This window comes from Schistocerca gregaria, chromosome 1 (genome assembly GCF_023897955.1).
Source record: "Schistocerca gregaria isolate iqSchGreg1 chromosome 1, iqSchGreg1.2, whole genome shotgun sequence".
Lineage (NCBI taxonomy): Eukaryota > Metazoa > Arthropoda > Insecta > Orthoptera > Acrididae > Schistocerca > Schistocerca gregaria.
The window spans coordinates 750745117-750771919 of NC_064920.1; the positions used below are offsets into that span (position 1 = coordinate 750745117).

Genomic DNA, 26803 nt, shown 5'->3' on the forward strand with positions numbered 1-26803 from the left:
TTCGGTTAAATGTAGTCTCTATTGGTAGGTATAGGTTTGTCTATACTTAGTATCCTCATTACAACTGTATCTCAAACGCTCACTAATGCAGTCCGCTGACAGTAAAAAAAGGACGTACCTTAACTAGATGTAGGTCTGGCATTCTTCGCTTCGCTTATTCGGACTTTGTTAGGATGTTGTAACACAGTTGATTCTCACATGTTTGCCTGTTGATGTTGGAGTAATCACAGAGGTTAATGTATTATCTAGTAGGGTACACTGCAGCCACGCTACGCACGCAGCAGAAGTGTCCTGACGCCGCCCTTGGTTGTCGCCAGGAGCTGCCGGAGCAGGAGGAGTACCTGCCTCCGCTGCAGGTGGAGGTGCACGACTGCCGCAGCTTCGGCCGCGAGGTGCTGGCCGGCGTGCACGCACTGCACAGCCTCGCCGACTTCGTCGTGCCGCCTCCGCCTTATCTCACTGACAAGCAGGTAAACAACAGCGTGCGACTGTGTTCAGTACACGGGGATCTGCATGCCGGGAAACTAACGCTGTCTTTGTCACACTTGAATGATCAGTTTTATCTGGATATTATTCAGTATTCCTGGCAAAGAATTACGTTTCGCGGTTCATCCTGATATGACTGCCAGTGTGACTCTGGCTTCCGAAACAATACATCGATATTGCTGTCTATGGTGAGAGGGCTTCAGACGGCATTCGGAGATTCAAGAATGTTAAATTGTAGACACTATTTCTCTCTTCCATGCGTGCGGTTCTTCGATTCATAGGGGAAATCTCAAACATTAAAAACAATGTCTTTACAGGCGAAGCACAAGCTTCGATTCGAAAAGGGTGCGAAAGGAAATCTACCATGCCCTTTAAAGAAACTATCTCGAAGTTATCTTTGAACGACTTACAGAAACCATAGAAATCTTAAATCTAGCCTGGCTAGACGGAGATCTGAACGACCGTCCTTCCCAATAGAGAGTCCAGTGTCTTAACATTGCGCCACGTCGCTCGCTGGCCTACAGTAAAATCTAACGGGACCCGAGCCTCCAACTCTTGCTTCAGAAGAGTCAAGGTTGCTAGCAATGTCTGATGTTCTCCTGGACTAGGCAGCATATTTCATAGCTTTCAGTATCAACCCGTCCGCCCCTGGTAGCTGAGTGGTCAGCGCGACGGAATGTCAATCCTAAGGGCCCGGGTTCGATTCCCGGCTGGCTCGGAGATTTTCTCATCTCAGGGACTGGGTGTTGTATTGTCCTAATCATCATCACATCATCCCCATCGACGCGCAAGTCACCGAAGTGGTGTCAAATCGAAACACTTGCACCAGGCGAATGGTGTATCCACGGGAGGCCCTAGTCACACGACATTAGTGGCAAAACGACGCGCAGCTGCAACAATACTAGGCCAGGGATACGGTTTTCGTGGCTCTACTGCGATAAAGTATACTCTAAATTAGTATGTTACTCAGTGATTTTAAAGATGTGTCCATCCTTGCAAGACACCCAGACTCATTTCTGACATAAAGTAAGGGACCCTAATATCGTGCCTACTCCTAATTTCGTACTACAAATTTGCGGTTTCCGGAGTTGGTAATAACTGTTTAGTTGTCGGCTCATACGTGACCTGAGATCATTATTTTGTTATGAGAGCCTATTGTGTACAGCACGTTTAGCTTCCATGAATGAGGGAATTTACCTTTTTACGCTGAAGTAAGCTAGCACAGCAGTCAAAAAACAGCTTCTTAGTTTTAATGTGAGTACTCATTTGTGTTCAAATATTGGCCTTTATTTCAGTCGTCTATTTTAGTATCTGGTGTGTGTTGATTACAGTCAAATGTATGGCCTTTGTTGCTGTAGCGGACGTCATAACAAGTCTGGGGAAGTTCGTAATTTCGTCCCGGGGACGAAATTTGGAACTGTTATTAAAAATTGATTTCATTTTCTGTTTATATAAATTATTTTATTTGCTTCATATGGGAAAACGTAAGAGGAGAGAAATAGATTCATTGCACGAAATACTTCGTTTATTATCACGAACATGCTCTTTAACTACACCGACAAAGAATTCATATCCGGCAGATGTTTATAAGGGGGAAAGGACTTGGAAACATGATACATTCATGGCCGTCATGTGATTTATAATAGAGGAATAGTTTGACAACATCAGAATGGAAAATGCATTTAAATTAATTATACTTTTGCGAATTTTTATAAGGGACGAAATAATGAACACACTTTTTGTATTGACGTTTCTACCATGTTAACTTTTATGTCAAATACTGGCTTCAGTCTGTTATAACACTTTAATTGCATGTCGCCTAAAGTGGAGAGTAAACTGAGGAATGAATTTACCAGTTTTTGGCATTTCCCCTAACCTTTCAGGAGTGATACCGTTCCTAAACCACAAAGAGAATAAATTTGAACCCCTTACCCTAATTACGTGTTTCTCAAAGGCCTGGTGCAAGTATTCCAGCGGGATGCCGCTTCGGCAACTTGAGTATTTCTAATCTACTCCAGTTATTCCACCAGGGAAAGGGAACCCACAGTTTAACGTGGATTCCGAACCACGTGTTGTCTCTGGTGGATGCCCATATCATTGACAGGTGAATGAAGACTAAAAACCAGACTGAAAAATCAGTGTTCCGACTGGAATTCGAACCCGCAACCTTTCAGTTTCCATTCACGCACTTTACCGCTAGACAAATGGGCCCGCCATTTGTTGTGAGGAGGCTATATTATTTATAAATTACGTTGATGGAAAGACAACAGGTGAGACTCTAAGAAAGTTGTACGCCAGAAGTAGGACTAACCGTCTGTATTGGAATACAATCATTCGTTGAAATGACACTGAAGCACATTATGTACAATTAACAATTCAAAAAATTGTGCTTATGTTCGTACACGAATAATACGCGGTCGTGTCACATTAATGTGACAACCTGTCAGAAGCCTGAATAACTACCTTCTGCAGAGTGGTCGTGCTGGAAGGGATTAGATTATATTATATTAGGTTAATTATTCATTCCATAGACCCACAAAAGAGGGGATCGTCCTGGGTGTGGAACGTGTCAGATAAACACATTACAAAAACTTAATTAGAAACACTTGAGTTTCATTAATATTAATCATCCTCAGTCAATAAACAGGAAAATTATGTACATGAATTAAACTTAAACTTCTAATATTTACATGTTTAATACTTATATCTGCTTTCATTAAGTCCATAATTCAGACATTTGCTAATTTCTTGGCTATTACAACCAAGTATTGTCAAAAATTAAAGTAAATTATTCACTTCAGTGATTCTCAATTAAGAACAGTCAGATTATGTACAAGGTTTCAAATTAAACTTCCACTATTTACAGACTTATGACTTACATCCGCTTTCCATGCATCGATCATTCACACAGTAGGCAGTTACTTGGCTGTTGCAACCAAGTATTTTCCAAAATAAAAGTATAATAAATTTTCATTAAAATGATCTACTGCAATTGTTGAGAAACTCATGGATGGAATAGAAGGAATTGGCCACCAAAGATCCTTTTAAATTATGTTTAAATTGTGCCTTGTCTGAAACTAAACTCTTAATGGTTGCTGGTCAGTGAGGTTCTGGAATGTACCGACAGGGATGTGGAGCCATGCTGACTCCAGTACTGTGGCAAGCTGAGCTAAGTTTCTCGATTGAGGATCCATGACACAAGCAACCTGATCGAGGTGGTCCCACAACCAGTCGAATGTGTTTAAATCCGGGAGTTTGGGGGGAGGGGGAGTATAGTAAACTCATTCTGGTGCTCTTCGAACCACGCACGTACATCGCGAACAATGTGACACTTTGCATTGTCCTGCTGGTAGATGCCATCGTGATGAGGAAAAACAAACCACATGTAGGGGTGGACATGATCCTCAAGGATGGAAGCATACTTGTGTTGATCCATTGTGCCTACCAGAAGGACGAAAACATTCTCCAGAACACAACGCTCCCTCCTCCGTCCTGGACCCATCCGACGATCCAGCGGTCATCTGTCTGATGGAACATAAAACGTGATTCATCTGAAAAGGCCACCTAAGCATGGGTGCATGAACCAGGCACTTTCTGTGGATTCCATACGCAGTAATGTGCGCTGATCGGTCGTTGAGGAGACACTGTTGGTAGCCCCTTAGTTCATCCGCGTGGTCAGCTGCTCAACAGTTGACTGTCTATTCGCCCGTACACATCTACGGCCCGTGGCGCACTATAGTTGTCCCGGCGCCGGTTTTGCATAGCGCCATTTTACCATGCACGGTATGCTGTACTTTCACCACGGCGTCAGGCGAACAGTTTACAAACTTAGCCGTACCAGAAATGCTCTCGCTCTAGGCCAGGAAGCCCACGATTATTGCCTTTCGGACGTCAGATAAATCACTGTGCTTCTGCATTACGACGATTGCACTGTCTTCCACGTACTCCGACATGCTTCATACACCCTCCTCTGCTAGTGTTGATACCTACCGTCTGTGAGTGGTTATTGCGCGTTGACGTGAAACAAAGGCAATGGTCACATTAATGTGGGCCGTGTAGGAAAGCAGATTTAGTTCCGTATAGCCATGTTCGTCTAGCACAACCAAGAACAAAATGTTGTTGACTTCGAACTTCAAAGAGGAGATAACATTGTTAACTATCTATTCACGTTGTCAAAACGAAATTCGAATAATTAAGCTTCTTTAAAAAAATGCAAACGACAAATACATTCAAGAAACGGTGCAGGTAGTAGGTGCTATGTGAAATTGAATGTAGCTACGTGGCGTGAGTCGTTGTAGATAAGTCTATTGTCAACAGATATGTGATCTCCTGAAATCAATGACACTCCTCAATTATCAATAAGAGAGTACAGAAAAACATCTCCTCTTTACTCAGTACCTTTGAGAGTGTAGTTTCTTCTTTTCAGAAAAACTTACCACATCCAAGTATGCGATAAAATGTGCCGGACAAAAGTTTCTGAATCTGATCGCGCATGAACAAACCCACTATATAACTTTATCCAATCTGATAATCGTAACGAGAAACTAATATAATCTGTGATATGAAAACCTTCGTTCAAAATCACTCATTTTCTTTCATCACTGAAATCATTTTCATTTCCTGATGCAATCGTGTGTATATTTTTGTGTTACCGGTTTGAACCGTAAAGAACGATCTTCTTCAGATTTTACTGAGTTTCCTGTGTTTTGTTAGCTGATGCGTTTCCTTCCGAACATCATTTGTCGCATGCCACAGCTAGTCAGATGCAGAATTGCACTGATTGTCTTTTGCAGCTAGCAGAGATCCAACAGGGTCTGGAAAAAGGCCGTGATGTAAAGGAACCACCAGCGATTGCTGTGAAGAGAGAGATTCGAAAGACAATGACAGCAGTACGCCATTCGCACATCGAAGATGTTCCCGCCACGCCTGTAACCTACAAAGAAGGTATTGCTATTGAAAAACAATATTAACTTAACATCAAATGTACATTGTGTGTTTCGACGTTTTGCTTGCTGTCTATCGCGCCATGTCGCACTTTTCAGATCTGAGTGCACAGTGAGTACATAAAGATGTGTGTCTCCCGCCACGTGTGAAATGCCTGCTGAATGGTTCGCCTAATTTCATGCAGCCCACCTAATGAAACTGTCATGCGTTTCCTGCTTTGTGTCAATTCGGCCGCAGGTGCAACGAAGACGCTCTTGCAGCGTTCTCGATGAGACGTTTTTCATCGCCCACCATAGAGCCCGAACTTGATTCCCTTTATTTTTCATCTCGTAGCTTACATGAAGCGCTGACTGTGGGGAGAGTATTTTGGCACAAACAAAGACCTGCAGACCAAGAAGCGCTTATGGCTGCCTTCTACGACGAGGGCATTGGCCTGTTTATACATGGCTACGATAATTGTCTAAGTCATATCTAACATTTTTGATGGTTCAAATGGCTCTGAGCAGTATGGGACTTAACATCTGAGGTCATCCGTCCCCTAGAACTAAGAACTTCGTAAACTTAACTAACCTATGGACAACACACACACTCATGCCCGAGGCAGGATTCGAACCTGCAACCGTCGCGGTCGCGCGGTTCCAGACTGAAGCGCGTAGAACCGCTCGGGCACATCGGCCTGCAACATTTTTGATTTTCACTGTGTTTTCAATTTCGCACCGATCGTAGGTTGAAAAATAAAACCGTCGTAACGTACTCGTAGATTCATAACGCTGAGGAAGCAGATTTGCAAAGGCACATCACCACCAGGGACGAGGAAGAAGCTCTATTATAAATGGCGTCAAGGGGGCTATCTAAAAGAGTTGGTACAGATAGCTCCCAAGGTCTGCACAGGGCCATCTCAAGAAGACACTTTTAAAGAAAATGATAATATTAACTCGAATGAAATCTAGAAGTAACGGACATGTTTGTTGTCCATAATATGTAACGAAGAAATTCCGCATAGTGTTCATCACATATCAAGAATTGTAACCCGGATACCCTAAGGGACGTACATGGTTCAGTGAACGATCGTACCGTGTTAAAACCGTGAGTCTGAGTCTCTTTGTCTAGTATCGGGCCCACGTGTATTGTGCCACCACAAACAGTTCGAAGTTACTATAGAGTGTGAGGCAACTAAGATGCGAACCATGGTGTTTACAACCCGTTAAATTTCTTGAAACATCGTTTTAAGGGCACATTAATACACACTGGGGTGAATATTTTGGCGTTTCGTTAATGGTTGTAATTATCTACCAAAATAGTCATCACTTACACTTGCCCCAATTGCATTTGCTGTGTCTGCGGTTGAAATTATTTGATATAAGACCGCCTCGTATACAAAACACTGTATTTTTTTCATGGCCCAAACATGTTTCAGCACTTCTGTTTCTTCATTCAAATCTGAGAAATGTGAACATATTTTAAGTGATAAATAATCGCCGGCCGCGGTGGTCTAGCGGTTCTTGACGCTCAGTCCGGAACCGCGCGACTGCTACGGTCGCAGGTTCGAATCCTGCCTTGGGAATGGATGTGTGTGATGTCCTTAGGTTAGTTAGGTTTAAGTAGTTCTAAGTTCTAGCGGACTGATGACCACAAATGTTAAGTCCCATAGTGCTCAGAGCCAGTTGAACCATTTGATAAATAATCTATGACAATTAGGCATAAAGAGAGCTTTTGTTAATGATGGCCAAAACAAACAAAAACTGTCTTTAGGCCTAATTTTTCGCAGATCAGTTATCACGTAAAATGTGTCCACATTCCACACATTTGAATAAAGAAATTCCACAGGTGATGGCATAGATGTGCTTAAACATGTTTCCGCCAGATGAAAAAACATGTTTTGCATGTCTGGCTGAATTATATCCAATAATATACCAAAATGTTTTGGTGTAACATCGAGTACCACAGCGTATTAGTCTAGGACACCCTCTTCCACTCTTCGAACGTCCGTTGGTGCTATTCTTGTGCCAATGCTAATTTCTGTGTCGTGTTATCGCTGATAAGCAGAGATACATGTGTGAGACGACAGATTGCTCATGTGATAGCGGTTAGGTGATTCTGGAAGCCGTGGGTATTGTTTCCAGTACTGAACCGGCGAATGATTTTTAATACTGTGACCCTTCGATTGCTAACGCCGATCTTTGTCATCTACAATTCGTCGCCCACAGTGTCGATCAAATGGGGGTGTTTTCTTCTTGACACGGTGGTACCTGAAAAGCTCGGTAGTTGCGTCCTCTCGAAATTTGAGTAATACAATTGTCACGAACCTACGACCTAGTCATGATCAGAGAAGCTGTTACCAAGATCTTTCCCCATCTTGCACTCAAGTTATACTGATGCTATTGCATAACCTGAGATACCAACCTTCTACTAGCACAGTACCTATCTGATATTGTTATATTGCTCATGAGAGCACAGAAATTTGCCCTCGAAGCGTTTCTCATTGTCCGGAATTCGCCGTAAAACGCTCAATATCTTTGAATACAGAGAATGTTTTCTTGGAAGCTCTTTTTTTATATCGAACCTACAGTTCAGATACGACACATTGGTACCAATACAACACCACTACAGCGTTACAACACTATATCACTACAGCATCTTCCGAGCACAGAACACACCAACGCTCGAAAATAAGTAATTCAAAACAAGACAGAAGAACACAGTAGTTACTGACACTCTGCACAATGTGGTATTGTTGACTGATGGTGGATCAATGGTATACTTTACTACGTCAACTGTTGGTGATGCGTTAGATTAAGTCATAATGCAATTAGACACTTCATTTCCCGACAGAAAGGCATCACATGACTTTGTGAACGTGTTTCGTCTACTAGCTTAAGTCATAAATTCATTGCGTATTCTTGTATTTTAGATGTGTAGTATCTCGTTTTAATAACGGTCACGTGTATATGTGCGCAGTCTGTAGCGCAGTAGACATTTATTCGTTTGTTTTGCCCAGTACCTTGACTACAGCTCAGTCAACTGCCAGCCTCAGTTGGTGAAGCACCAGGAGCCTATAAACTCATATATATTTAACATTCTCTCTATGTTCTTATGGTTTAATTCTTAAGTTAGTGAAATGGACAGGGTATGTGTGTGCTTGCTGGAGAATGCAGTTCGCGAACAGCAGAACGCTAAGGCAGCGGTCAGTCGTATGCAGGCTGCTGTCTCAGGGTGTGGCGGCAGCGGAGAAAGCGGCCCGACATATGGAACACCACACTTTTCTCTTGTTTCGTCCACAAGATCTTCTGTTGGGGCACCTTGCAGCGTATCTGACGCGGGGGATCGGCGCTGACTGGCTGTCGGAGGCGTCTGGTCTTGTGGCTTCACCCATTCACTCTGTGAGTGGACACGTTGTCGCTCGATCAGCTGGTACCGAGCAGGCACACCGGAGGGAGGTGTTTGCTAGTCATCGGAAACTTCAATGTTATGTGCATTACGGTACCTCTTAGAGACAGAAGGAGTTCCATTGTATACTCGATGTGTCTGCCTGGGGGCCTCATCCGGCTATCGAGTGGCCATAATGTGGTGAACAGCGATATTGCTTCAGTCGGCTTTGCTAACCACTGTGCCCATCAATGTTACATAAACGTCCAACGCCCAGGAGTGTCTCGTGGAAGAGGCTACGGGAGAATGGACATCAGCCTGTTGCAGGACAAACAGCTGGATACAGACATTCAACGGACATAGGACCAAGTAAAGCTCTCCAACCCGCTACAGATCGACTACTGAATGGTGGCTACATAGAGCCAAAGCAATGCTTAAATGAACTGTAAAACGTTAAGCTTACCAGAAGTCCTATTGGGTCAAACAAACAATAGAATTTTACTTCCCACGTCTCTGTGAAAAATACGACGCCACCGACATCACAGTTGATTACGCTTATCACCGAATAAAGAAGTATAAGGCGACAATTACGAACCTACATCGCCAGCAAATATAAACCACGATAATGCGATCGCAACCACATGACATCGGGTCAGAAGAAACAGCCTCACTGTACCACTCTTTACAGACATTGCGGCGGTAGAAAGCGAAGCTAATTGAAGAAGTTGTTTAAGGGACGGGGACTATAGTTATAAGACAACGCGATATCTTATCACAAGTGTATAACAACTACAGAGAGCTTTACGACAGGCAGGAGATCAGTGATGCGCTTTGCACCGAAGTACGCAATCAAATAGTTTCTGTATTGTTTCGTGACGACAATGATACCCTTGAGGTCCCATTCAGAGAAGACGATGTAAAACCGGCTGTGTTCAGCGTCACGGAACGAAAATCTACTGGACCCGACGGCCTCAGAGCGGAATTTTATCAACACTATTGGAACATCGTGGCACCAACATTAAAATGGTTCAAATGGCTCTGAGCACTATGGGACTTAACTTCTAAGGTCATCAGTCCCCTAGAACTTAGAACTACTTAAACCTAACTAACCTAAGGACAACACACACATCCATGCCCGAGGCAGGATTCGAACCTGCGACCGCAGCGGTCGCGCGGCTCCAGACTGTAGCGCCTAGAACCGCTCGGCCATCCCGGCCAGCACACCAACATTAACTCAACTTGCTAATGAATTGTGGCAGCTTGAATTTGTACCAGAGGAACTCAAAGAAGGCTTCATTGTGCCTTTACCAAAAAAGGAAACTGCAAAAGGATACATGCAATGTGATCTGTCACCTTACTTAACTCAAACTTTAAAATTAAAACACGGACTGTGGAACAGCGAATACAACTAATGTTATATAAACTACTAGGAAAACGCCAATATGGTGTTGTACCTGGACGCATTGCAATAGCAGCTGCCATGGATCGGCGGGATGTCATTTGTACTCTGGCGGACAGTAGAGCCCCAGGCGCGCTACTATTTTTAGGCTTTGAAAAAGCGTATAACTGCATAAACCATGAATATCTGATTAAGGTATGGACGAAGATGGGTTTGGCCAATATTTCGTCAAACTATTGCAGCACTTCATACCACATCACGTATGTTGATTAATGGCCACCTGTCCAACAAAATTGTAATTAAGAGATGTATCAGGCAATGCTGTCGCCTATCATTGTCGTTGTATGCCATCACAGTAGAACCCTTACTTGTACACATAACCCAGTGACCATTTGGAATTAACATCAGAACGGAGAAAGTTGCTTGCACTGCTTATGCTGACAACACCTGCTTAGCAGTACGATCCATAGCAAATCTGACGGAAGTGGAGACCCTCGTCAACAACTTTAACACGGACACCGCCGCAAAACTAAGCAAGAGAAAAATGACGGTACTCCAGGTAGGAGGAGGCATTGGTGATGCTACCCATCTTGATTGGTGTGCAATGAGGGCACAACACAAATCTCTCGGAGTCTGCTGGGGTGCAGTACCAGACGCGATAGCGATAAAAAGCGGGACAGATGTGCTGCACAAGTTCACAGTGACAATATGCATTTGTTCTGACAGGGAATTAGATCTCCTGCAAAGAGCACACAATCAGAATATCTATACCGAGCAGAATGTACTTCCTGGGCCAAATTCTACCCGTCTCAGATCACCTACCAAACACCATAAAGAAGTCGTTGTGGTGACACGTCTGCAGAAGCCACATCTTCAAAGTAAGTTTTCAAACGTTGACCGTATCAACCTCACGAGGGGGGATTGGTCTCATAAATGCCAGGCATAAGTGTCCGACCTTACTAATCAACTGCATGCATAAAACTATCACTAATGACACACTAAGCTTAATTAAAAACGTAACACTAAATTGAAAGCTACACAGTATAATTCCACCAATTAATGAAGTTGTGATACCAATAACCTTACGCCATGTTAGACTCTACTATCACGAGTTCAGTTACATACGACAAGCTGACAACATCCATCCACTTTATACCAACGCGAAAATTCATAATTTTCTCACAACAGATGGTGAAGAAAACAGTCATTCAAAAATACCCGCAAGCTAAGTGGAATACCATCGAGCGAAATATCCATAGCTCTATATCGCCATCATGCGTCCGATCTTCATGGTACCTAATCATCAACGACAAAGTTCCAACCAATGAGAAATTCCACAACATCCACCGGAGCCCCACAACTGCCTGTACGATATGCGGCCACGTGGACGCCTTAATTCATGGGTTCAACTGTGATACAGCTGGACTGATTACGGAAAACATGCGAAGTAGACTGGCGATAATTGACCGCACGGTTCTGCATAACGTCGACATCGTGGAATTAACCAGACCAGTAAAAATACGATACCCAACAAGAAGCAAAATGCCGGCATTTGGATTTTAGGTCACACCGCTGCTTACATGATCAACCATCGTCATACAACACTTGAAAAATACTTTGCATTTATAAAATACAAAGGAGAAATGATAAGAGGACCAAAAGATTAGTTTGACACATCTACATCTACATTCATACTCCGAAAGCCACCCAACGGCGTGTGGAAGAGGGCACTTTACGTGCCACTGTCATTACCTCCCTTTTCTGTTTCAGTCGCGTATGTTTCGCGGGAAGAACGACTGTCTGAAAGCCTCCGTGCGCGCTCGAATCTCTCTAATTTTACATTCGTGATCTCCTCGGGAGGTATAATTAGGGGGAGGCTATATATTCGATACCTCATCCAGAAACGCACCCTCTCGAAACCTGGCGAGCAAGCTACACTATGCAGAGCGCCTCTCTTGCAGAGTCTGCCGCTTGAGTTTGCTAAACATCTCCGTAACGCTATCACGGTTACCAAATATCCTTGTGACGAAACGCGCCGCTCTTCGTTGGATCTTCTCTATCTCCTCCATCAACCCGATCTGGTACGGATCCCACAATGATGAACAATACTGAAGTATAGGTCGAACGAGTGTTTTGTAAACCACCTCCTTTGTTGATGGACTACATTTTCTAAGGACTCTCCCAATGAATCTAAACCTGGTACCCGCCTCACCAACAATTAATTTTATATGATCATTCACATTCGACGTGGGAAAAATATATCTAAAAACAAAGCTGATGCGACTCACCAAACAAAAGCGTTGGCAGGTCGATAGACACACACACAAAATTCAAGCCCTCGCAACCAACGGCCGCCTCCTCAGGAAAGAGGGAAGGAGAAGGAAAGACGAAAGGATGTGGGCTCTAAGGGAGAGGGCAAGGAGCCACTCCAATCCCGGGAGCGGAAAGACCCACCCTAAGGGGAAAAAAGGACAGGTACACACTCGCGCACACACACAGACACAAGCAGACATTTGTATTTACAAATGTCTGCTTGTGTCCGTGCACGCGCGGATGGATATGTGTGTGTGTGCGCGAGTGCGCACCCGTCCCTCCCTCCCCCCAAGGCAAGTCCCTTACATATGGTAAGATGTTGAAAATAATGGTGCAGATGTGAATCAATTTAAGTCACTGCGTAGCACAAAACAAAGTATCACCAAAGCGTGGAAAAACCAGCAAAACTTACAGTATTGCTCTATGTTAATATCATTATTATTACTATTATTATACTCGTAGTCGATCCTTTGTGGATCACAGGAAGCTTCTACAGTTCTTCCTTCGGTTTTTTCCATGAAACCTTCATTTTCTCGCTCATGGCTTTCTTTCTTTAATCCGTCCACTTTGTACCGTTTTTTGGCTCTTGTCTCTGGCTGGACTTCCCATTTGTCTGTTTTGCCTTTGTAGATGTTACTGTCTGCAGTGTCCTGAGTGGTCAGTTGAGCATCAGTAAGGTCTCTTCGTACTTGTTCGGCCCATGTCATACCTTTAAGGTTTTCAGTGGCTATGAGTATCTGGCGTTTTAGTCTACACTCAGGGAATCTATGTATGTGTCCATAGAATTTTAGGCGTCTTTTTCTAATGTCAGCAGCAATATTTGAAATTTCCTCAGTAGTTTAGTTGGTTAGCAGTCTATATTCAGCTTCGGTTTTTCATGGTCCAAGGATTTTCCTAATGATCTTTCGTTCCTTTTTTTTTTGTAGATTTTGTAGTCGCATCTTGTTATGGAATGACAAGGTTTCTGCTGTGTATAGCACCTTGGGTTTAATGACAGTGCTGTAGTGCCTGATTTTTGCAAGCATGGACATGCACTTTTTGTTGTAAAGTTGGTGTTCGACCGTAGCCTCTCTTTAGTTTCTATGCTCGAGTTTCTTGAGATTTTTTTCTAGTCCAGCGGGTCCCAAAATTTCCCCCAGGTATTTAAAATGTGGAACTCTGTTTATCCGTCCATATTTTGTGGTGCGATTCTGTATGTTTAAGAGTGTACACATAAATTCCGTTTTCTCAAAAGAAATTTGCAAGACAACCTTCTCAGCGCATTTCTTGAGTAATTCTATTTGATGTATCGAATTTTGTTCTCTGTCTGTCAAAATTGCAAGGTCATCGGCAATGGCTAGGCAGGTGACTTTAGTTTTCCTATCAAACTTCATTGGTTTCCATAGGCCACGTTTTCTAAGCTCACTCTCCCATTCCCTTATGACCTTGCCCAAAACGATATTGAACAGAATTGGAGACAGTCCGTCTCCTTGTCTTACACCACTTCTAATCTCAAAACATTCCGAGATTCACCCATGAATTTTACTTTAGAGTTTGTGTTGGAGAGTTTCTGTTCAATGAGCTTACGTGTTTTCTGGTCAAGTCCTAGTTCTATTATACTGTTGACAAGGGATTTACGGTCGACTGAGTCATACGCCTTCTTGAAGTCGACGAATGTACATATGGTGGGCTTATGTCTAATAGCTCTGTAGTTCAACGTTGTTTTAAGATTAAAAATTTGTTCAGGGCAGGATCGTCCGGGTCGGAAACCCTCTTGATACTCCCCAATCTTGTGTTCAATTTGTTCCTATGTTTTCTGCAATAGGCATGAAGAGAAGATCTTGTAGGTGATTGGTAGTAGTGAAATGCCTCGGTAATTGTTGACATCCGTTCTGCGTCCATTTTTGTGCAGGGGGTGGATATGTGCACACTTCCGATCGTCAGGTAATTCTTCTGTTTTCCAAATTTCTTTGATATTTCCGTGAGCTCCTCAAGTGATTTATGGCCTAATTTTTTCAGTAGTTCTGCTACTAAGTTCTCTTCACCAGCCGCTTTGTTGTTTTTAAGATGGTGGATGTGCTTGAGGATTTCTTCTTTTGAGGGTTGTATTGAGTCTTGAATGGTGTGTGCGGGTTCAATAAGCTATTACTATTATTAGTTATTTTTTACTTTATTTGGCAGGGAGTTAATATACGTTTCCACAAGAAGACATTTTAAATCATCACAAGAATACTTTCATCTGCCTGGAGACAGATATCGCTTGCCACATTAACGTGGCACTATTCTTTACATTTGTTGTTGTTGTTGTTGTTGTTGTTGTGGTCTTCAGTCCTGAGACTGGTTTGATGCAGCTCTCCATGCTACTCTATCTTCTGCAAGCTTCTTCATCTCCCAATACCTACTGCAACCTACATCCTTCTGAATATGTTTAGTGTATTCATTTTTTGGTCTCCCTCTACGATTTTTAACCTCCACGCTGCCCTCCAATGCTAAATTTGTGATTCCTTGATGCCTCAGAACATGTCCTACCAACCGGTCCCTTCTTCTGGTCAAGTTGTGCCACAAACTCCTCTTCTCCCCAATCATATTCAATACCTCCTCATTAGTTACGTGATCTACCCATCTAATCTTCAGCATTCTTCTGTAGCACCACATTTCGAAAACTTCTATTCTCTTCTTGTCCAAACTATTTACTGTCCATGTTTCACTTCCATACATGGCTACACTCCATACAAATACTTTCATAAACGACTTCCTGACACTTAAATCTATACTCGATGTTAACAAATTTCTCTTCTTCAGAAACGCTTTCCTTGCCATTGCCAGTCTATATTTTATATCCTCTCTACTTCGACCATCATCAGTTATTTTGCTCCCCAAATAGCAAAACTCCTTTACTACTTTAAGTGTCTCATTTCCTAATCTAATTCCCTCAGCATCACCCGACTTAATTTGACCACATTCCATTATCCTTGTTCTGCTTTTGTTGATGTTCATCTTATATGCTCCTTTCAAGGCACTGTCAATTCCGTTCAACTGCTCTTCCAAGTCCTTTGCTGTCTTTGACAGAATTACAATGTCATCGGCGAACCTCAAAGTTTTTATTTCTTCTCCACGTATTTTAATACCTACTCCAAATTTTTCTTTTGTTTCCTTTACTGCATGCTTAATACAGATTGAATAACATCGGGGACAAGCTACAACCCTATCACACTCCCTTCCCAACCGCTGCTTCCCTTTCATGCCCCTCGACTCTTGTAACTGCCATATGCTGTCTGTACAAATTGTAAATAGCCTTTCGCTCCCTGTATTTTACCCCTGCCACCTTCAGAATTTGAAAGAGAGTATTCTAGTCAACATTGTCAAAAGCTTTCTCTAAGTCTACAAATGCTAGGAACGTAGGTTTGCCCTTCCTTAACCCTTTTTTCTAAGTTAAGTCGTAGGGTCAGTATTGCCTCACGTGTTCCAACATTTCTACGGAATCCAAACTGATCTTCCCCGAGGTCGGCTTCTTCCAGTTTTTCCATTCGTCTGTAAAAAATTCGCGTTAGTATTTTGCAGCCGTGACTTATTAAACTGATAGTTCGGTAATTTTCAGATGTGTTAACACCTGCTTTCTTTGGGATTGGAAGTATTATATTCTTCTTGAAGTCTGAGGGTATTTCACCTGTCTCATACATCTTGCTCACTAGATGAGAGAGTTTTGTCAGGACTGGCTCTCCCATGGCCGTCTGTAGTTCCAATGGAATGTTATCTACTCCGGGGGCCTTGTTTCGACTCAGGTCTTTCAGTGCTCTGTCAAACTCTTCACGCAGTATCTTGCCTCCCATTTCATCTTCATCTACATCCTCTTCCATTTCTATAATATTGTCCTCAAGTACATCGCCCTTGTATAGACCGTCTATATACTCCTTCTACCTTTATGCATTCCCTTATTTGCTAAGAACTGGGTTTCCATCTGAGCTCTTGATATTCATACAAGTGGCTCTCTTTTCTCCAAAGGTCTCTTTAATTTTCGTGTAGGCAGTATCTATCTTGCCCCTAGTGAGATAAGCTTCTTCTACTTCTACTTCTTCACAGTTATGAAAAAGGTTAAGGAAATTACAAGAAGGCAGAAACGAAAATATATGTTTCACAACTATCCAGAAGAAGGCTATTTCGAGAACAATAGCAGGATACTGCTTGAAATTTAGTAGCTACTGTGTCTATTATTACAAATATCAATATATTAATATGCAAGACAAAAATAACTTTCATGATTGAAAACTAACCAGTTCATTGTGAATAAGTGCTCTGGTGTGAGGAATATTAAAGATTCAAAAAGACTATTTCATAAGAGCCATGTGTTGCCAGCTGTATAAAAGTGATTAATTTATCCTGTGGTTCAATGATGGAAATGGAACAATCTACCACAAAAAAAGGAATTCTTTAAATAAAGTACTGTTTGAACATAAGAATATTGGATACAGTGCAAAAATAATTTTCGTGAATCCCCTGCTTAATTATTATAAACTGTTGACTTTATTTGTATTCAGCGCATACTTATGCGTTCACATATAAAGAAAACTTTCATACAAAGTAAACGTAAGTTGCAGTTTGTACATTTAACTATTGCATACAGTTTAAAAGTATTTCTTTTGTGAAGCTAGGAGCTATTTCTTTTAAAATGTTAATTATATTTGCATGGAGGGCTTATTTATGTATTTATGCATTAATATAATCATATGCAATTATAAAGAAGAGAGTGCAGTGTGCAGTCTTCTGTAAGATATTGCGCGTGTCGGCACCAATGCCGCCCGTCGCTTGGGTTGTGAGGCTGTCCTCGTACCTGCAGGCGATTTGCGGGAATGGTGAAGACTGCTCGGTTCCCTCGTGGAAATTAAGCGGAGCTCACGATTTCCTACATCGTACCAAGAATCGATCGTGGCCCATTAGTTTGGAGCCGAGTGCAGGGTGTCAACCAGAGGCTTCGTCGATTCTGTGGCGGTCAGGTCTACAGATTTCTGGACGTGCGCAGTGGGGTGGAGAACTGCAGGGCTCTCCTTGATAGATCAGGGAACACTACACAAGGAAAGCATCTACTTTGGTAGCAGAGTACTTGTGGAGTGGACATGAGGATTTTTTAGGCTAAGCGGTAGATTAAGGTGCTCTGATGAACTTTAGCCAGTCGATTCGCAGAGAGTGAAATCAGATCACGTACAAAGTACAGACACAACGACTGTCGAAGTTTTAAAAGTAAATAGTCGCAGTATTATTAAATTGTTCCTGGACTTACTGCTTTCCAGGAAAGTTGCGCTCAAAATATTATCGGAACAGATGGCTGGCTGAGACCTGAAGTAGAAAGCTCCAAAATCTTTAGCGAAACATAGACGTATAACGAAAAGACGGATTAGACGCCGTATGAGGGGGGGTTTTCATTACTGTCGACGACAATATAGTGTCCACTGAGGTCAAAATTGAGTCTGAGTGTTAAGTTACATGGAAACGAATATCAGGGCGAGGGTTGTTTTTACCGACCACCTGATTGTGGCGTAACAGTTGTAACATTCAAGGACAGTTTACGCGCAGTAGCGCGGAAATATCCAAATCATGTATTATTAGTTGGAGGGTTTTTTATTCTAACGAGTATAAACAGAGCTGTCTATGGATTCAGTGCAGATGGTATGGATCACGTTACCGAAGACTGCCTCGAATAACAGGTTAGACAACCCACACGTAATGGAGATATCTTAAACCATGCTAAGTTAATAAATCCATCAAGTGTGCTAGGAACTATTTATGCCAGAAAATAGCAGATAAGCCGGTGTTAGCATTCCACATAGGACATAATTTTTCTTCAATATGACGGGTGCAGAGGAATTGTGGGCTACGTTTATATTGATTGTATATCACACTCTGGATACGTATGTGCTAAGTAAGTGGGTTAAGAATGGAAGAGACCCTCTGTGGTTTAATAATCATATTTGGAAAATTCTGAGGAAACAGAGATTGGTGCACTCTCGGTTCAAAAAAGGAAGCGCAAATGTCGGCAGAAAAAACTTAATTGAAATTCGTTCGTCCATAATAAGATCAATGCGCGAAGCGCGCAGCTTCCACCGGTTTAACTTAGTGAAAGATATTGCCGAGAAACGGAGAAATTTATGATCATACAGAAAGTCACTAATCGGTTAGAAGGCTTCTATCTGGTCACTTGACGATCAATCTTGGGTGGCATTACATGACAGCAAAAGGGAAGGTGACGTTTTGAATTTCACTTTTAATAAATAATTCATTGAGGAGGATAGTACAAACAAAACGTCATTTGATTCTCCCACAGAGTCCCGAAATTAGCATCCCTGACGTAGAGAAGCAACTGTAGGAGATTAAAGGAAATAAATCGTTAGATCCTAAAGGAATCCCAATTCGGTTTTACCGGTAGTACTCTATGGCACTGGCACCTTACTTACTTTGCATTTATGGCTAATCTCTCGCCCGTCGCAAAGGCCCAAGCTACAGGAGAAAAGCGCAGATGGCTTCCGTATATAATACAAGTAAAAGAACGGAGCCGCATTATTACAGGCCAATATTCTTAACATTGGTTTTTCTGAAGAATTATTGATCACATTATGTGTTCGAATATACTACGAATTTTCTTTGAGACAGAAATGCTTCTGTCCTAATATCAGCACTGATTTAGAAAGCGTCGCTCGTGCGAAATTGAGCTTGCCCTTTCTCTCATGAAATGTTGAAACCTTTCACAGTCATTGATTTTCGGAAAGCGTTCGACACGTTGCTTCACTGCAAACTGTTGACGAAGAACCGAACATACGGATTAGGTTCCCAGATAAGAGACCTCGAAGGGTTTTTAAATAACCCAATAGGTTTTCCTCGACGGTGAGTGTTCATAAAGAGACAAGGCTATCGTCAGGAGTGCCCGAGGGAAGTGTGATGGGACCGCGTTGTTCTCTATACATAAATGATCTGACGGACAAGGTGGGCAAGAATCTGCAGCTGTTTGCTGATAATGCTGTGGTGTATGGGAAGATGTCAAAGTTGAGTGACTGTGGGATACAAGACGACTCAGACAAAATTTCCAGTTGGTGTGACGAATGACAGCTTGCTCTAAATGTAGAGAAATGTGAGTTAATGCGGGCGAGTAGGAAGAAAAATCCTTTAACGTTCAAGTACAATATTAGTAGCATGCAACTTGACACAGTTACACCGATTAAATATCTAGGCGTAAAGGTGAAAATCGATATGAAATGGAATGAGCACCTTAGGTATGTTGTAGCGAAGGCGAATGCTCGACTTCGTCTTATTGGCAGAGTTTTTTAAGAAAACTCTACCTCATCTTTAAAGGCGACGGCATATGGAACACTAACGTGACTCATTCTTGAGCACTGATGGAGTATTTGGGGTACCGACCAGGTCGAATTACAAGCAGACATCAAAGCAATTCAGAGCCGTACTGGTAGATTTATTATCGATAAGTTCGATCAGCAAGCAAGAATTACGGAGATTGTTGGTGAACTCAAATGGGAATCCTTGGAGGGATTGCGACGTTATTTTCGAGGAACACTATTGAGAAAATTTAGAGAACCGACATCTGAAGCTGCCAGCAGAAGGATTTTACGGCCGCCAACATAGATTTCGAGTAAGGACCACGAAGATAAGTCGAGAGAAATTAGGGCTCGAACATAGGCTTGTAGAGAATCGTTTTTCCGTCACTCTGTTTGCCTCACATTTGCACTCCATTCTTTTGTATATAAAGCAGTTAAGGAGTTTTTCAGCGATATTATGTGGCATTCAACTATCTTTTTTCCATTGCTTTAGAAAAAAAGAAACTGTGGGACTTCTTTCGGTGTAGAAAAACTCCGCTGGACGATAAGGAGAAACTTCTACAAGAAATACAGGTATTTAATTTTTTAATACGAAGAGACACAACTGTCCCTATCCGTAGAGTATTAAAACAAACTTTCTCTTGAAAATTAATCCAATAATATTGTACGTAAATGATATTTGTAATGTTAAATATTGCACATCTCGATTAATATGCCATGATCCCATCTACAAATACGCTATTGGATATTCGAAATATGTAACATCTGTAACTCGTTTGGTATGATCTTATGAAATAGTCACTATCAGAAATATTATACTGAGCAGCCCTTACGTATATCGTATATGACAGAGTATTATCTTATTTACATTCATTTCTTACATTACTTAGAATAATCGGGGAATATACCGTTAGATTTTCACTAGTGTGGCAAGACTTTCTAACATCCGTGAAAATGCTCGTGGTACACAACTGATACATAGTGGTCAGATATTACAGATCTAGATATTGTTTTAGGACAAATTACTATTATTGACTACGTTGCTTCGGTGCTGTATTTGTTGGTACTGAAGCAGTTTACGTCTTTGAGCTCTGGAGTGTTATTATAAAGGATGATGTGAACGTGTAATATAACATTTGACTACACGAGTACTCTGGCAGTGACTGCACTAATATTTTCGCAATCAAGATAATATTTCATGCTGTAACATATGTAGGAAAGAGCAAAGTAATGCATTTTACGAAACGCAGTCTATATACTTCCTTCTGACGGCAAAATTAATAAACCTTAACTAGAGTCCATTATGTAACAATAAAAGCTTAGCACCAGAGAATATAAACTAATCGTCACATATTCCAGTCATGCATTCAGCAAGAGTCTGCAGCTTCAGACCTAAGATTTCTCTTCGAAAAATATATTAGCTTGGATAGATGAATCAGACTAGTCAACAGGCATAAGACCACAATATCAGCAACGACAATTTAAAAAAGTAAAGATTTTTTTATTTGCGAATACTAGGAATAGAAGTAGTTGGTAAAGGTCTCATGGGTTTTCAGAGATTTTCAGAGATTACACTTCAGATGCAATAATAAAAAAGTTGGTTTATCTAAATAATTCTGATATGCAGGATTGATTTTGAGTTCGTATCTTCAGACCACTGTGGATAAATATCTGTGTTTGGCCACATGCAAAAAATTCAAGCGTGAAGGTCTACACTCATTCGGCGTGAGAAAGAAGTAAATTATATAACTGACCACAGCGGCTTTTTACATCCAAACCGTACGGACGTACACTGAAGAGAGAAAAGTCGTGGGATAGCGATATGCTCGTATACAGATGCGGTGGTATCGCGTACACAAGGTATAAAAGAGCAGTGCATTGGCGGAGGTGTAATTTGTACCAGGTGATTCCTGTGAAATTTTTTCCAGCGTGATTGTAGCCCGATGAGGGCAATTAACAGACTTTGAACATGGAGTGGTAGTTGTGACTAGACTCATGAGACATTCCATTTCGGAAATCGCTAGGGAATTCAATATTCTGAGGTCCACAGCGTCAAGAGTGTACCGGGAATACCAAGTTTCAGGCATTACCTCTCACCACGGCCAACGCAGTGGACGACGGCCTTCACTTAACGACCGGGAGCAGTAGTATTTGAGTAGAGTAGTCAGTGACAACAGACAAATAACACTGCGTGAAATAAGACCAGAGCTCAATGTGGGACATAGGACTAACATATCTCTTAGGACAGCGCGGAAAAATTCGGTGTTAGTGGGCTATGGCAGCAGACGATCGACACGAGTACCTTTACTAACAGCACGATAAGTCCTCCAGCACCTCTTCTACGCTCGAGAGCATATCGGTTGGACCCTAGGCACTGGAAAACCTTGGCCTGGTCATATGAGTCCCGATTTCAGTTGGTAAGAGCTGAGGGTAGGGTTCGAATGTGGCGGAGACCCCATGGACCAAAGTTGTCACCAAGACACTGTGGAAGCTGGTGGTGGCTCCATAATGCTGCGGGGTGTGTGTACATGGAATATAGTGGGTCCTCTGGCCCAGGTGAGCCGATCATTGACTCAAAATGTTTATATTCGGCAACTTGGATATCATTTCAGCTATTTTTGGACTTCATGTTCCTAGACAACAACGTACCACAATTATCCGCGATTGGTTTGGAGAACATTCTGGACAATTCGAGTGAATTATGTGGCCACGTAGATCGCTCGACATGTTTCCCGTCGGACATTTATAAGGCGTAATCGTTAGGTTAGTTCGTGCAAAATACCTCCACTGGCAACAATTCCGCAATTACGGACTGCTATAGAGGTAGTATGGCTCAATATTTTTGTAGGCAACTTCCAACGACTTACTGAGTCCATGCCACGTCCAGTTGCTGCACTACGCCCAGCAACAGGAGGTCCGACACGATATTAGGAGGTACTCATGACGTTTGTCACCTCAGTGTATAGTGTATAGGTATGGCAATTTCCATAATGACAAAGACTAGTATATTTTATAATCTGAACGGAGATAATGAACCTTTGACTCCAACTGATAAAACTACAGTCTGAGACGCGCTGTCGTCGGAACACATCTGATTTAGTGTGTCTGGTACCAATAACGAAGTCATGAGATCGTGCATTTATTGTTCCATAAGTACAGACAAACAATCGCGCGACACATTGCTGACACGTTACTGGTGCACACATATTCATAATCACAGGCAGTATAACACGCTCTGACAAGTTCTGAAAGTGTCTGGATCGTACTGCAGCGAGGCACTGAATGTGTTTCAGAACACTGCCTTGTTGCATCTGCGAGAGTGTTGCTGGCATTAATTATCCAAATAAGGATAGGGTTTAGTGACTAGGGCGACTGCACAGCGCGTATAGAAAGTAGCGTAGCAAAATGGACACAGGTTGGTTTGACCACAAAAACAAACGGGACTGGATTGTATTTTAGTCACGAAACTAAATCGCTGGTAAAATATCATTTCTGTTATCACTACTTCGTAAGACTAGGGTACAGACTAAATAAGTTGCCAGTAATTTAAATTTTCAGATACTAGCATAAATGCACGACACGATGTGTTTTAGATTACAGCTTGTGAGAGGAATGTATGAACAACATCTTCCTCACGTAATTCACCTAATGAACACATGCTTGGTACTTCGTACTGAGCACGTACGACAAAGAAGTGAGACGTACACGTGATAAAAAAAAATGGTTCAAATGGCTCTGAGCACTATGGGACTTAACTTCTAAGGCTGTCAGTCCCCTAGAACTTAGAACTACATAAACCTAACTAACCTAATGACTGCACACACACCCATGTCCGAGGCAGGATTCGAACCTGCAACCGTAGCGGTCGCGTGGTTCCAGACTGTAGTGCCTAGAGCCGCTCGGCCACCCCGGCAGGCACCTAATAGAAGCTTCACTATCTCATGGCAATGCTTTCTCACAGTTCAGACAAGAAATTTCTTCTCTGCTTCCTTAAGTACTTCGCAACAGATAATCGAACAAATTGGCATCACAATACAACAGTGATAACATATTGGCTACTATACTGCTGAACACTATATTAATTGTAATTATTGTTAGTGAACAGTGCTCAAACGCAAAGCATTGGGAGTGTGAAGTATGCCAACTTGTACTAGTTCAGAAGCAAGAAATCCAGTGATCAAGTGATTTACAAAGAGCGGTGGGGGGGGGGGGGGGGGGGGAGGGCGGATAAGTATGATATACACATTTAAATTTGGTTGATTTTAAATAGGGGTGCAGGGTATGGGTGAAGAAAGTGTCGTTAGAGAGGGGTTCGGTGCAGAGGAGTCATGTTTTGTAACAAATATCTACCCTCAATACGGATAATTAGCTTCCTTTTTTAAGAAGGAATTGTAGGAAGCACTCGTAATGCACTCAGAATGGCTTCCAATTCTATATATGTATATAAAACAGGTTGTTTAAAATAAGCGAACTGTTCGTGTTAGTGTTTTAGTAGAACGCATATGAAAACTAAGTATTTATCGTTCGTCGTTTTAAAAATAAAAGCTCCAAGAAAATTATTTTTCTTTTTAAAGTTTAGTTAGGCGCTGATATTGACGGCGGTGGTGGTGAGGAAGGGGGCTGTACTATTTAATATCTGACTGCACACAAAAAGGTTTGGAACCGCTGGACCATAGGGGTGGCTGAAATGCCGAAGAAGCAGAACTAATAGACGTTGGGAAAAAGCTTTATATTTTTCAAAAGCCAACTCAAAAAAAAACTTGAAAACATTTTCTATACATCATAGATAATGAAAATAATGCCAGATAGCTAAGAAAAATGTGCAAGGCTTAGCTGAAGGAAGTATACTACTAAAAGAGACTAATGTAGTGCAAAATATGCAAACGTACAAATTATTACAGATTCAGCTCCACTGCATGTACAATTCTATGAAAGCACTCAGTTAATCATCTAATATATATTCACCTAAACGAATTTCGAAAGGGTTAGAAGAAAAGAACATTATAGAACTATATTCATAGAAGCTGCATGACCGGTTTGTCTCTGTTTTCCGATCCTCAGTTACTGTTCAGAACAAAGTCCTGTACGTTGTAAAATTATATAGTATTGATCTTGACAATACAATGAGAATCTACATTCGACGTACCTAGAACAACCAAGTACAACGCTACCGTATCTTTTGACCTCTTGCATTCCAAAAACTGCGGATAAATTATAGAAGAAAAATAAAGTGACATAATTAGCTGTCGATTTTTCATCGTTACTTTATTGTCAAGTAGAAGAAGCTAAGACCTGGAAGTCTGTCACTTTTAAGAAATTTCACAATAGAATGTAGTTATCAGAAGCCGGAAAACTGAATCACGTTATCACTTCTTCATTTTCTCCGTGAGTGGGACATCTTTCATTGTAACTGTGATTGACATTACACTGCTGATATTATTTCAGACCAGGAGTGTTTCTTATTGCACAAACCATTTCAAACTCAATGTATTTATGTTCTCGTACTTTTTACAGTTTTTGCCTTAGTTTGTTGCGTTTTGAATATCTGTCACACAAGTATTCTCCAATTTCTACATTTTCTCTACGTTCCTACATCAATTTAAAACAAAATCTTAAAGATATTTAAAGTAGAATACAGTGAATATTTTTAACAAACTTTTTGCGAATTTCCATTCGCGCTACACTTATAATTTAAAAAACTCAAACATTTTTACTTTTTTGCCAGCTGAATAATACACGTCACAGACACAAAATTATTATGATTCTCTGTTTCCATGTCTGGGCTATGGGGCGTACAAAACTTACTTTTAACAGTGTGAAAACCTCGTGTTCGGATTTACTAATGCCGTAGGAGCCAAAGAAAGACGAACCTGAGCGTAGTAAGAAGGGTCGCCTCGGAATGGGACTGGCGTGGCGCCGTAAGCACGCAGCTCCCACCATTGCCGAAGAAGAAATCGAAGCCCCCGACTGGTGGACCAAGTACTACGCCTCACTGCCGCAGGTCAGCCTCTGTTCTACGCCCAGCTGGCGTGGCTCGTTCGGTGGTAACATGTAATTAGTTCCTCCTAAACAGATTTAAGCCAAGTGGATCGCGTAACAATAGAAAAGTAAGTACAAAAGCCATTCACAGCAGAGACAGAGTTCATGTGCAGTAGGATTAGAAAATTCTCAGAAGGTTTAACGGTTTTTCAGGCTGTCCAGAAAATAGAGAGTAATTTCCCTCCACAGCAGCAGTTTCAGGGCACTCTCGTAGTCACGACCAATGCAAACTTTCATGGAACAATGTCGAAATAATCTTCACTCCTTTCTCTGCCGGAAGCGTGTAGTGTGAAAGCAGTTTCACGCACCGCCCTGTATCAGGTATTCAACACAATAGAGCACACAGAGACATTCATACATATAAAGACAAACGCAAAGTGGTGTGGGAAACATATGGAGAGAGACACTCACTCAATATAAGTGCTCATCAGAGAGACTATAAGTCTCTACCAGAAGATTACAATAGAAGGCTGCTAACACACACGAAAACAAGTTAGACATGGAAGGAGAATTTGGATCGAATACACAATACTATGTAACAAAACACTATTTGCAACAGAAAAATGGTTCAAATGGCTCTGAGCACTATGGGACTTAACATCTATGGTCATCAGTCCCCTAGAACTTAGAACTACTTAAACCTAACTAACCTAAGGAGATCACACACGTTCATGCCCGGGGCAGGATTCGAACCTGCAACAGCAGCAGTCGCGTGGTTCCGGACCGAAGCGCCTAGAACTGCTCGGTCACCGCGGCTGTCTCTCTCTCTCTCTCTCTCTCTCTCTCTCTCTCTCTCTCTCTCTCTCTCTCTCTCTCGCTCTCACACACACACACACACACACACACATCAAATTAGTTTCTTACTAGCAGACGCATCACGAAAACTTGCACCAAAAATTTAAAATTAACGCCCCATTGGACAAAACGAGAAACAAGTGGAGTGAACGTTGATAGTAAC

At 41.9% G+C, this 26803-nt stretch overlaps 1 protein-coding gene across 1 annotated transcript in view; it reads left to right on the forward strand.

Moving 5' to 3' along the window:
- Nucleotides 1–26803, forward strand: part of LOC126272809 (otoferlin-like) — a 189848-nt gene that overhangs the window by 124973 nt on the left and 38072 nt on the right. Inside the window, exons 14-17 of the mRNA XM_049976035.1 lie at nt 253–470; nt 5280–5430; nt 20300–20379; nt 25658–25807. Of these exons, the coding sequence (XP_049831992.1) occupies nt 253–470; nt 5280–5430; nt 20300–20379; nt 25658–25807 (599 nt within the window). The remainder of the gene's footprint in view (nt 1–252; nt 471–5279; nt 5431–20299; nt 20380–25657; nt 25808–26803) is intronic.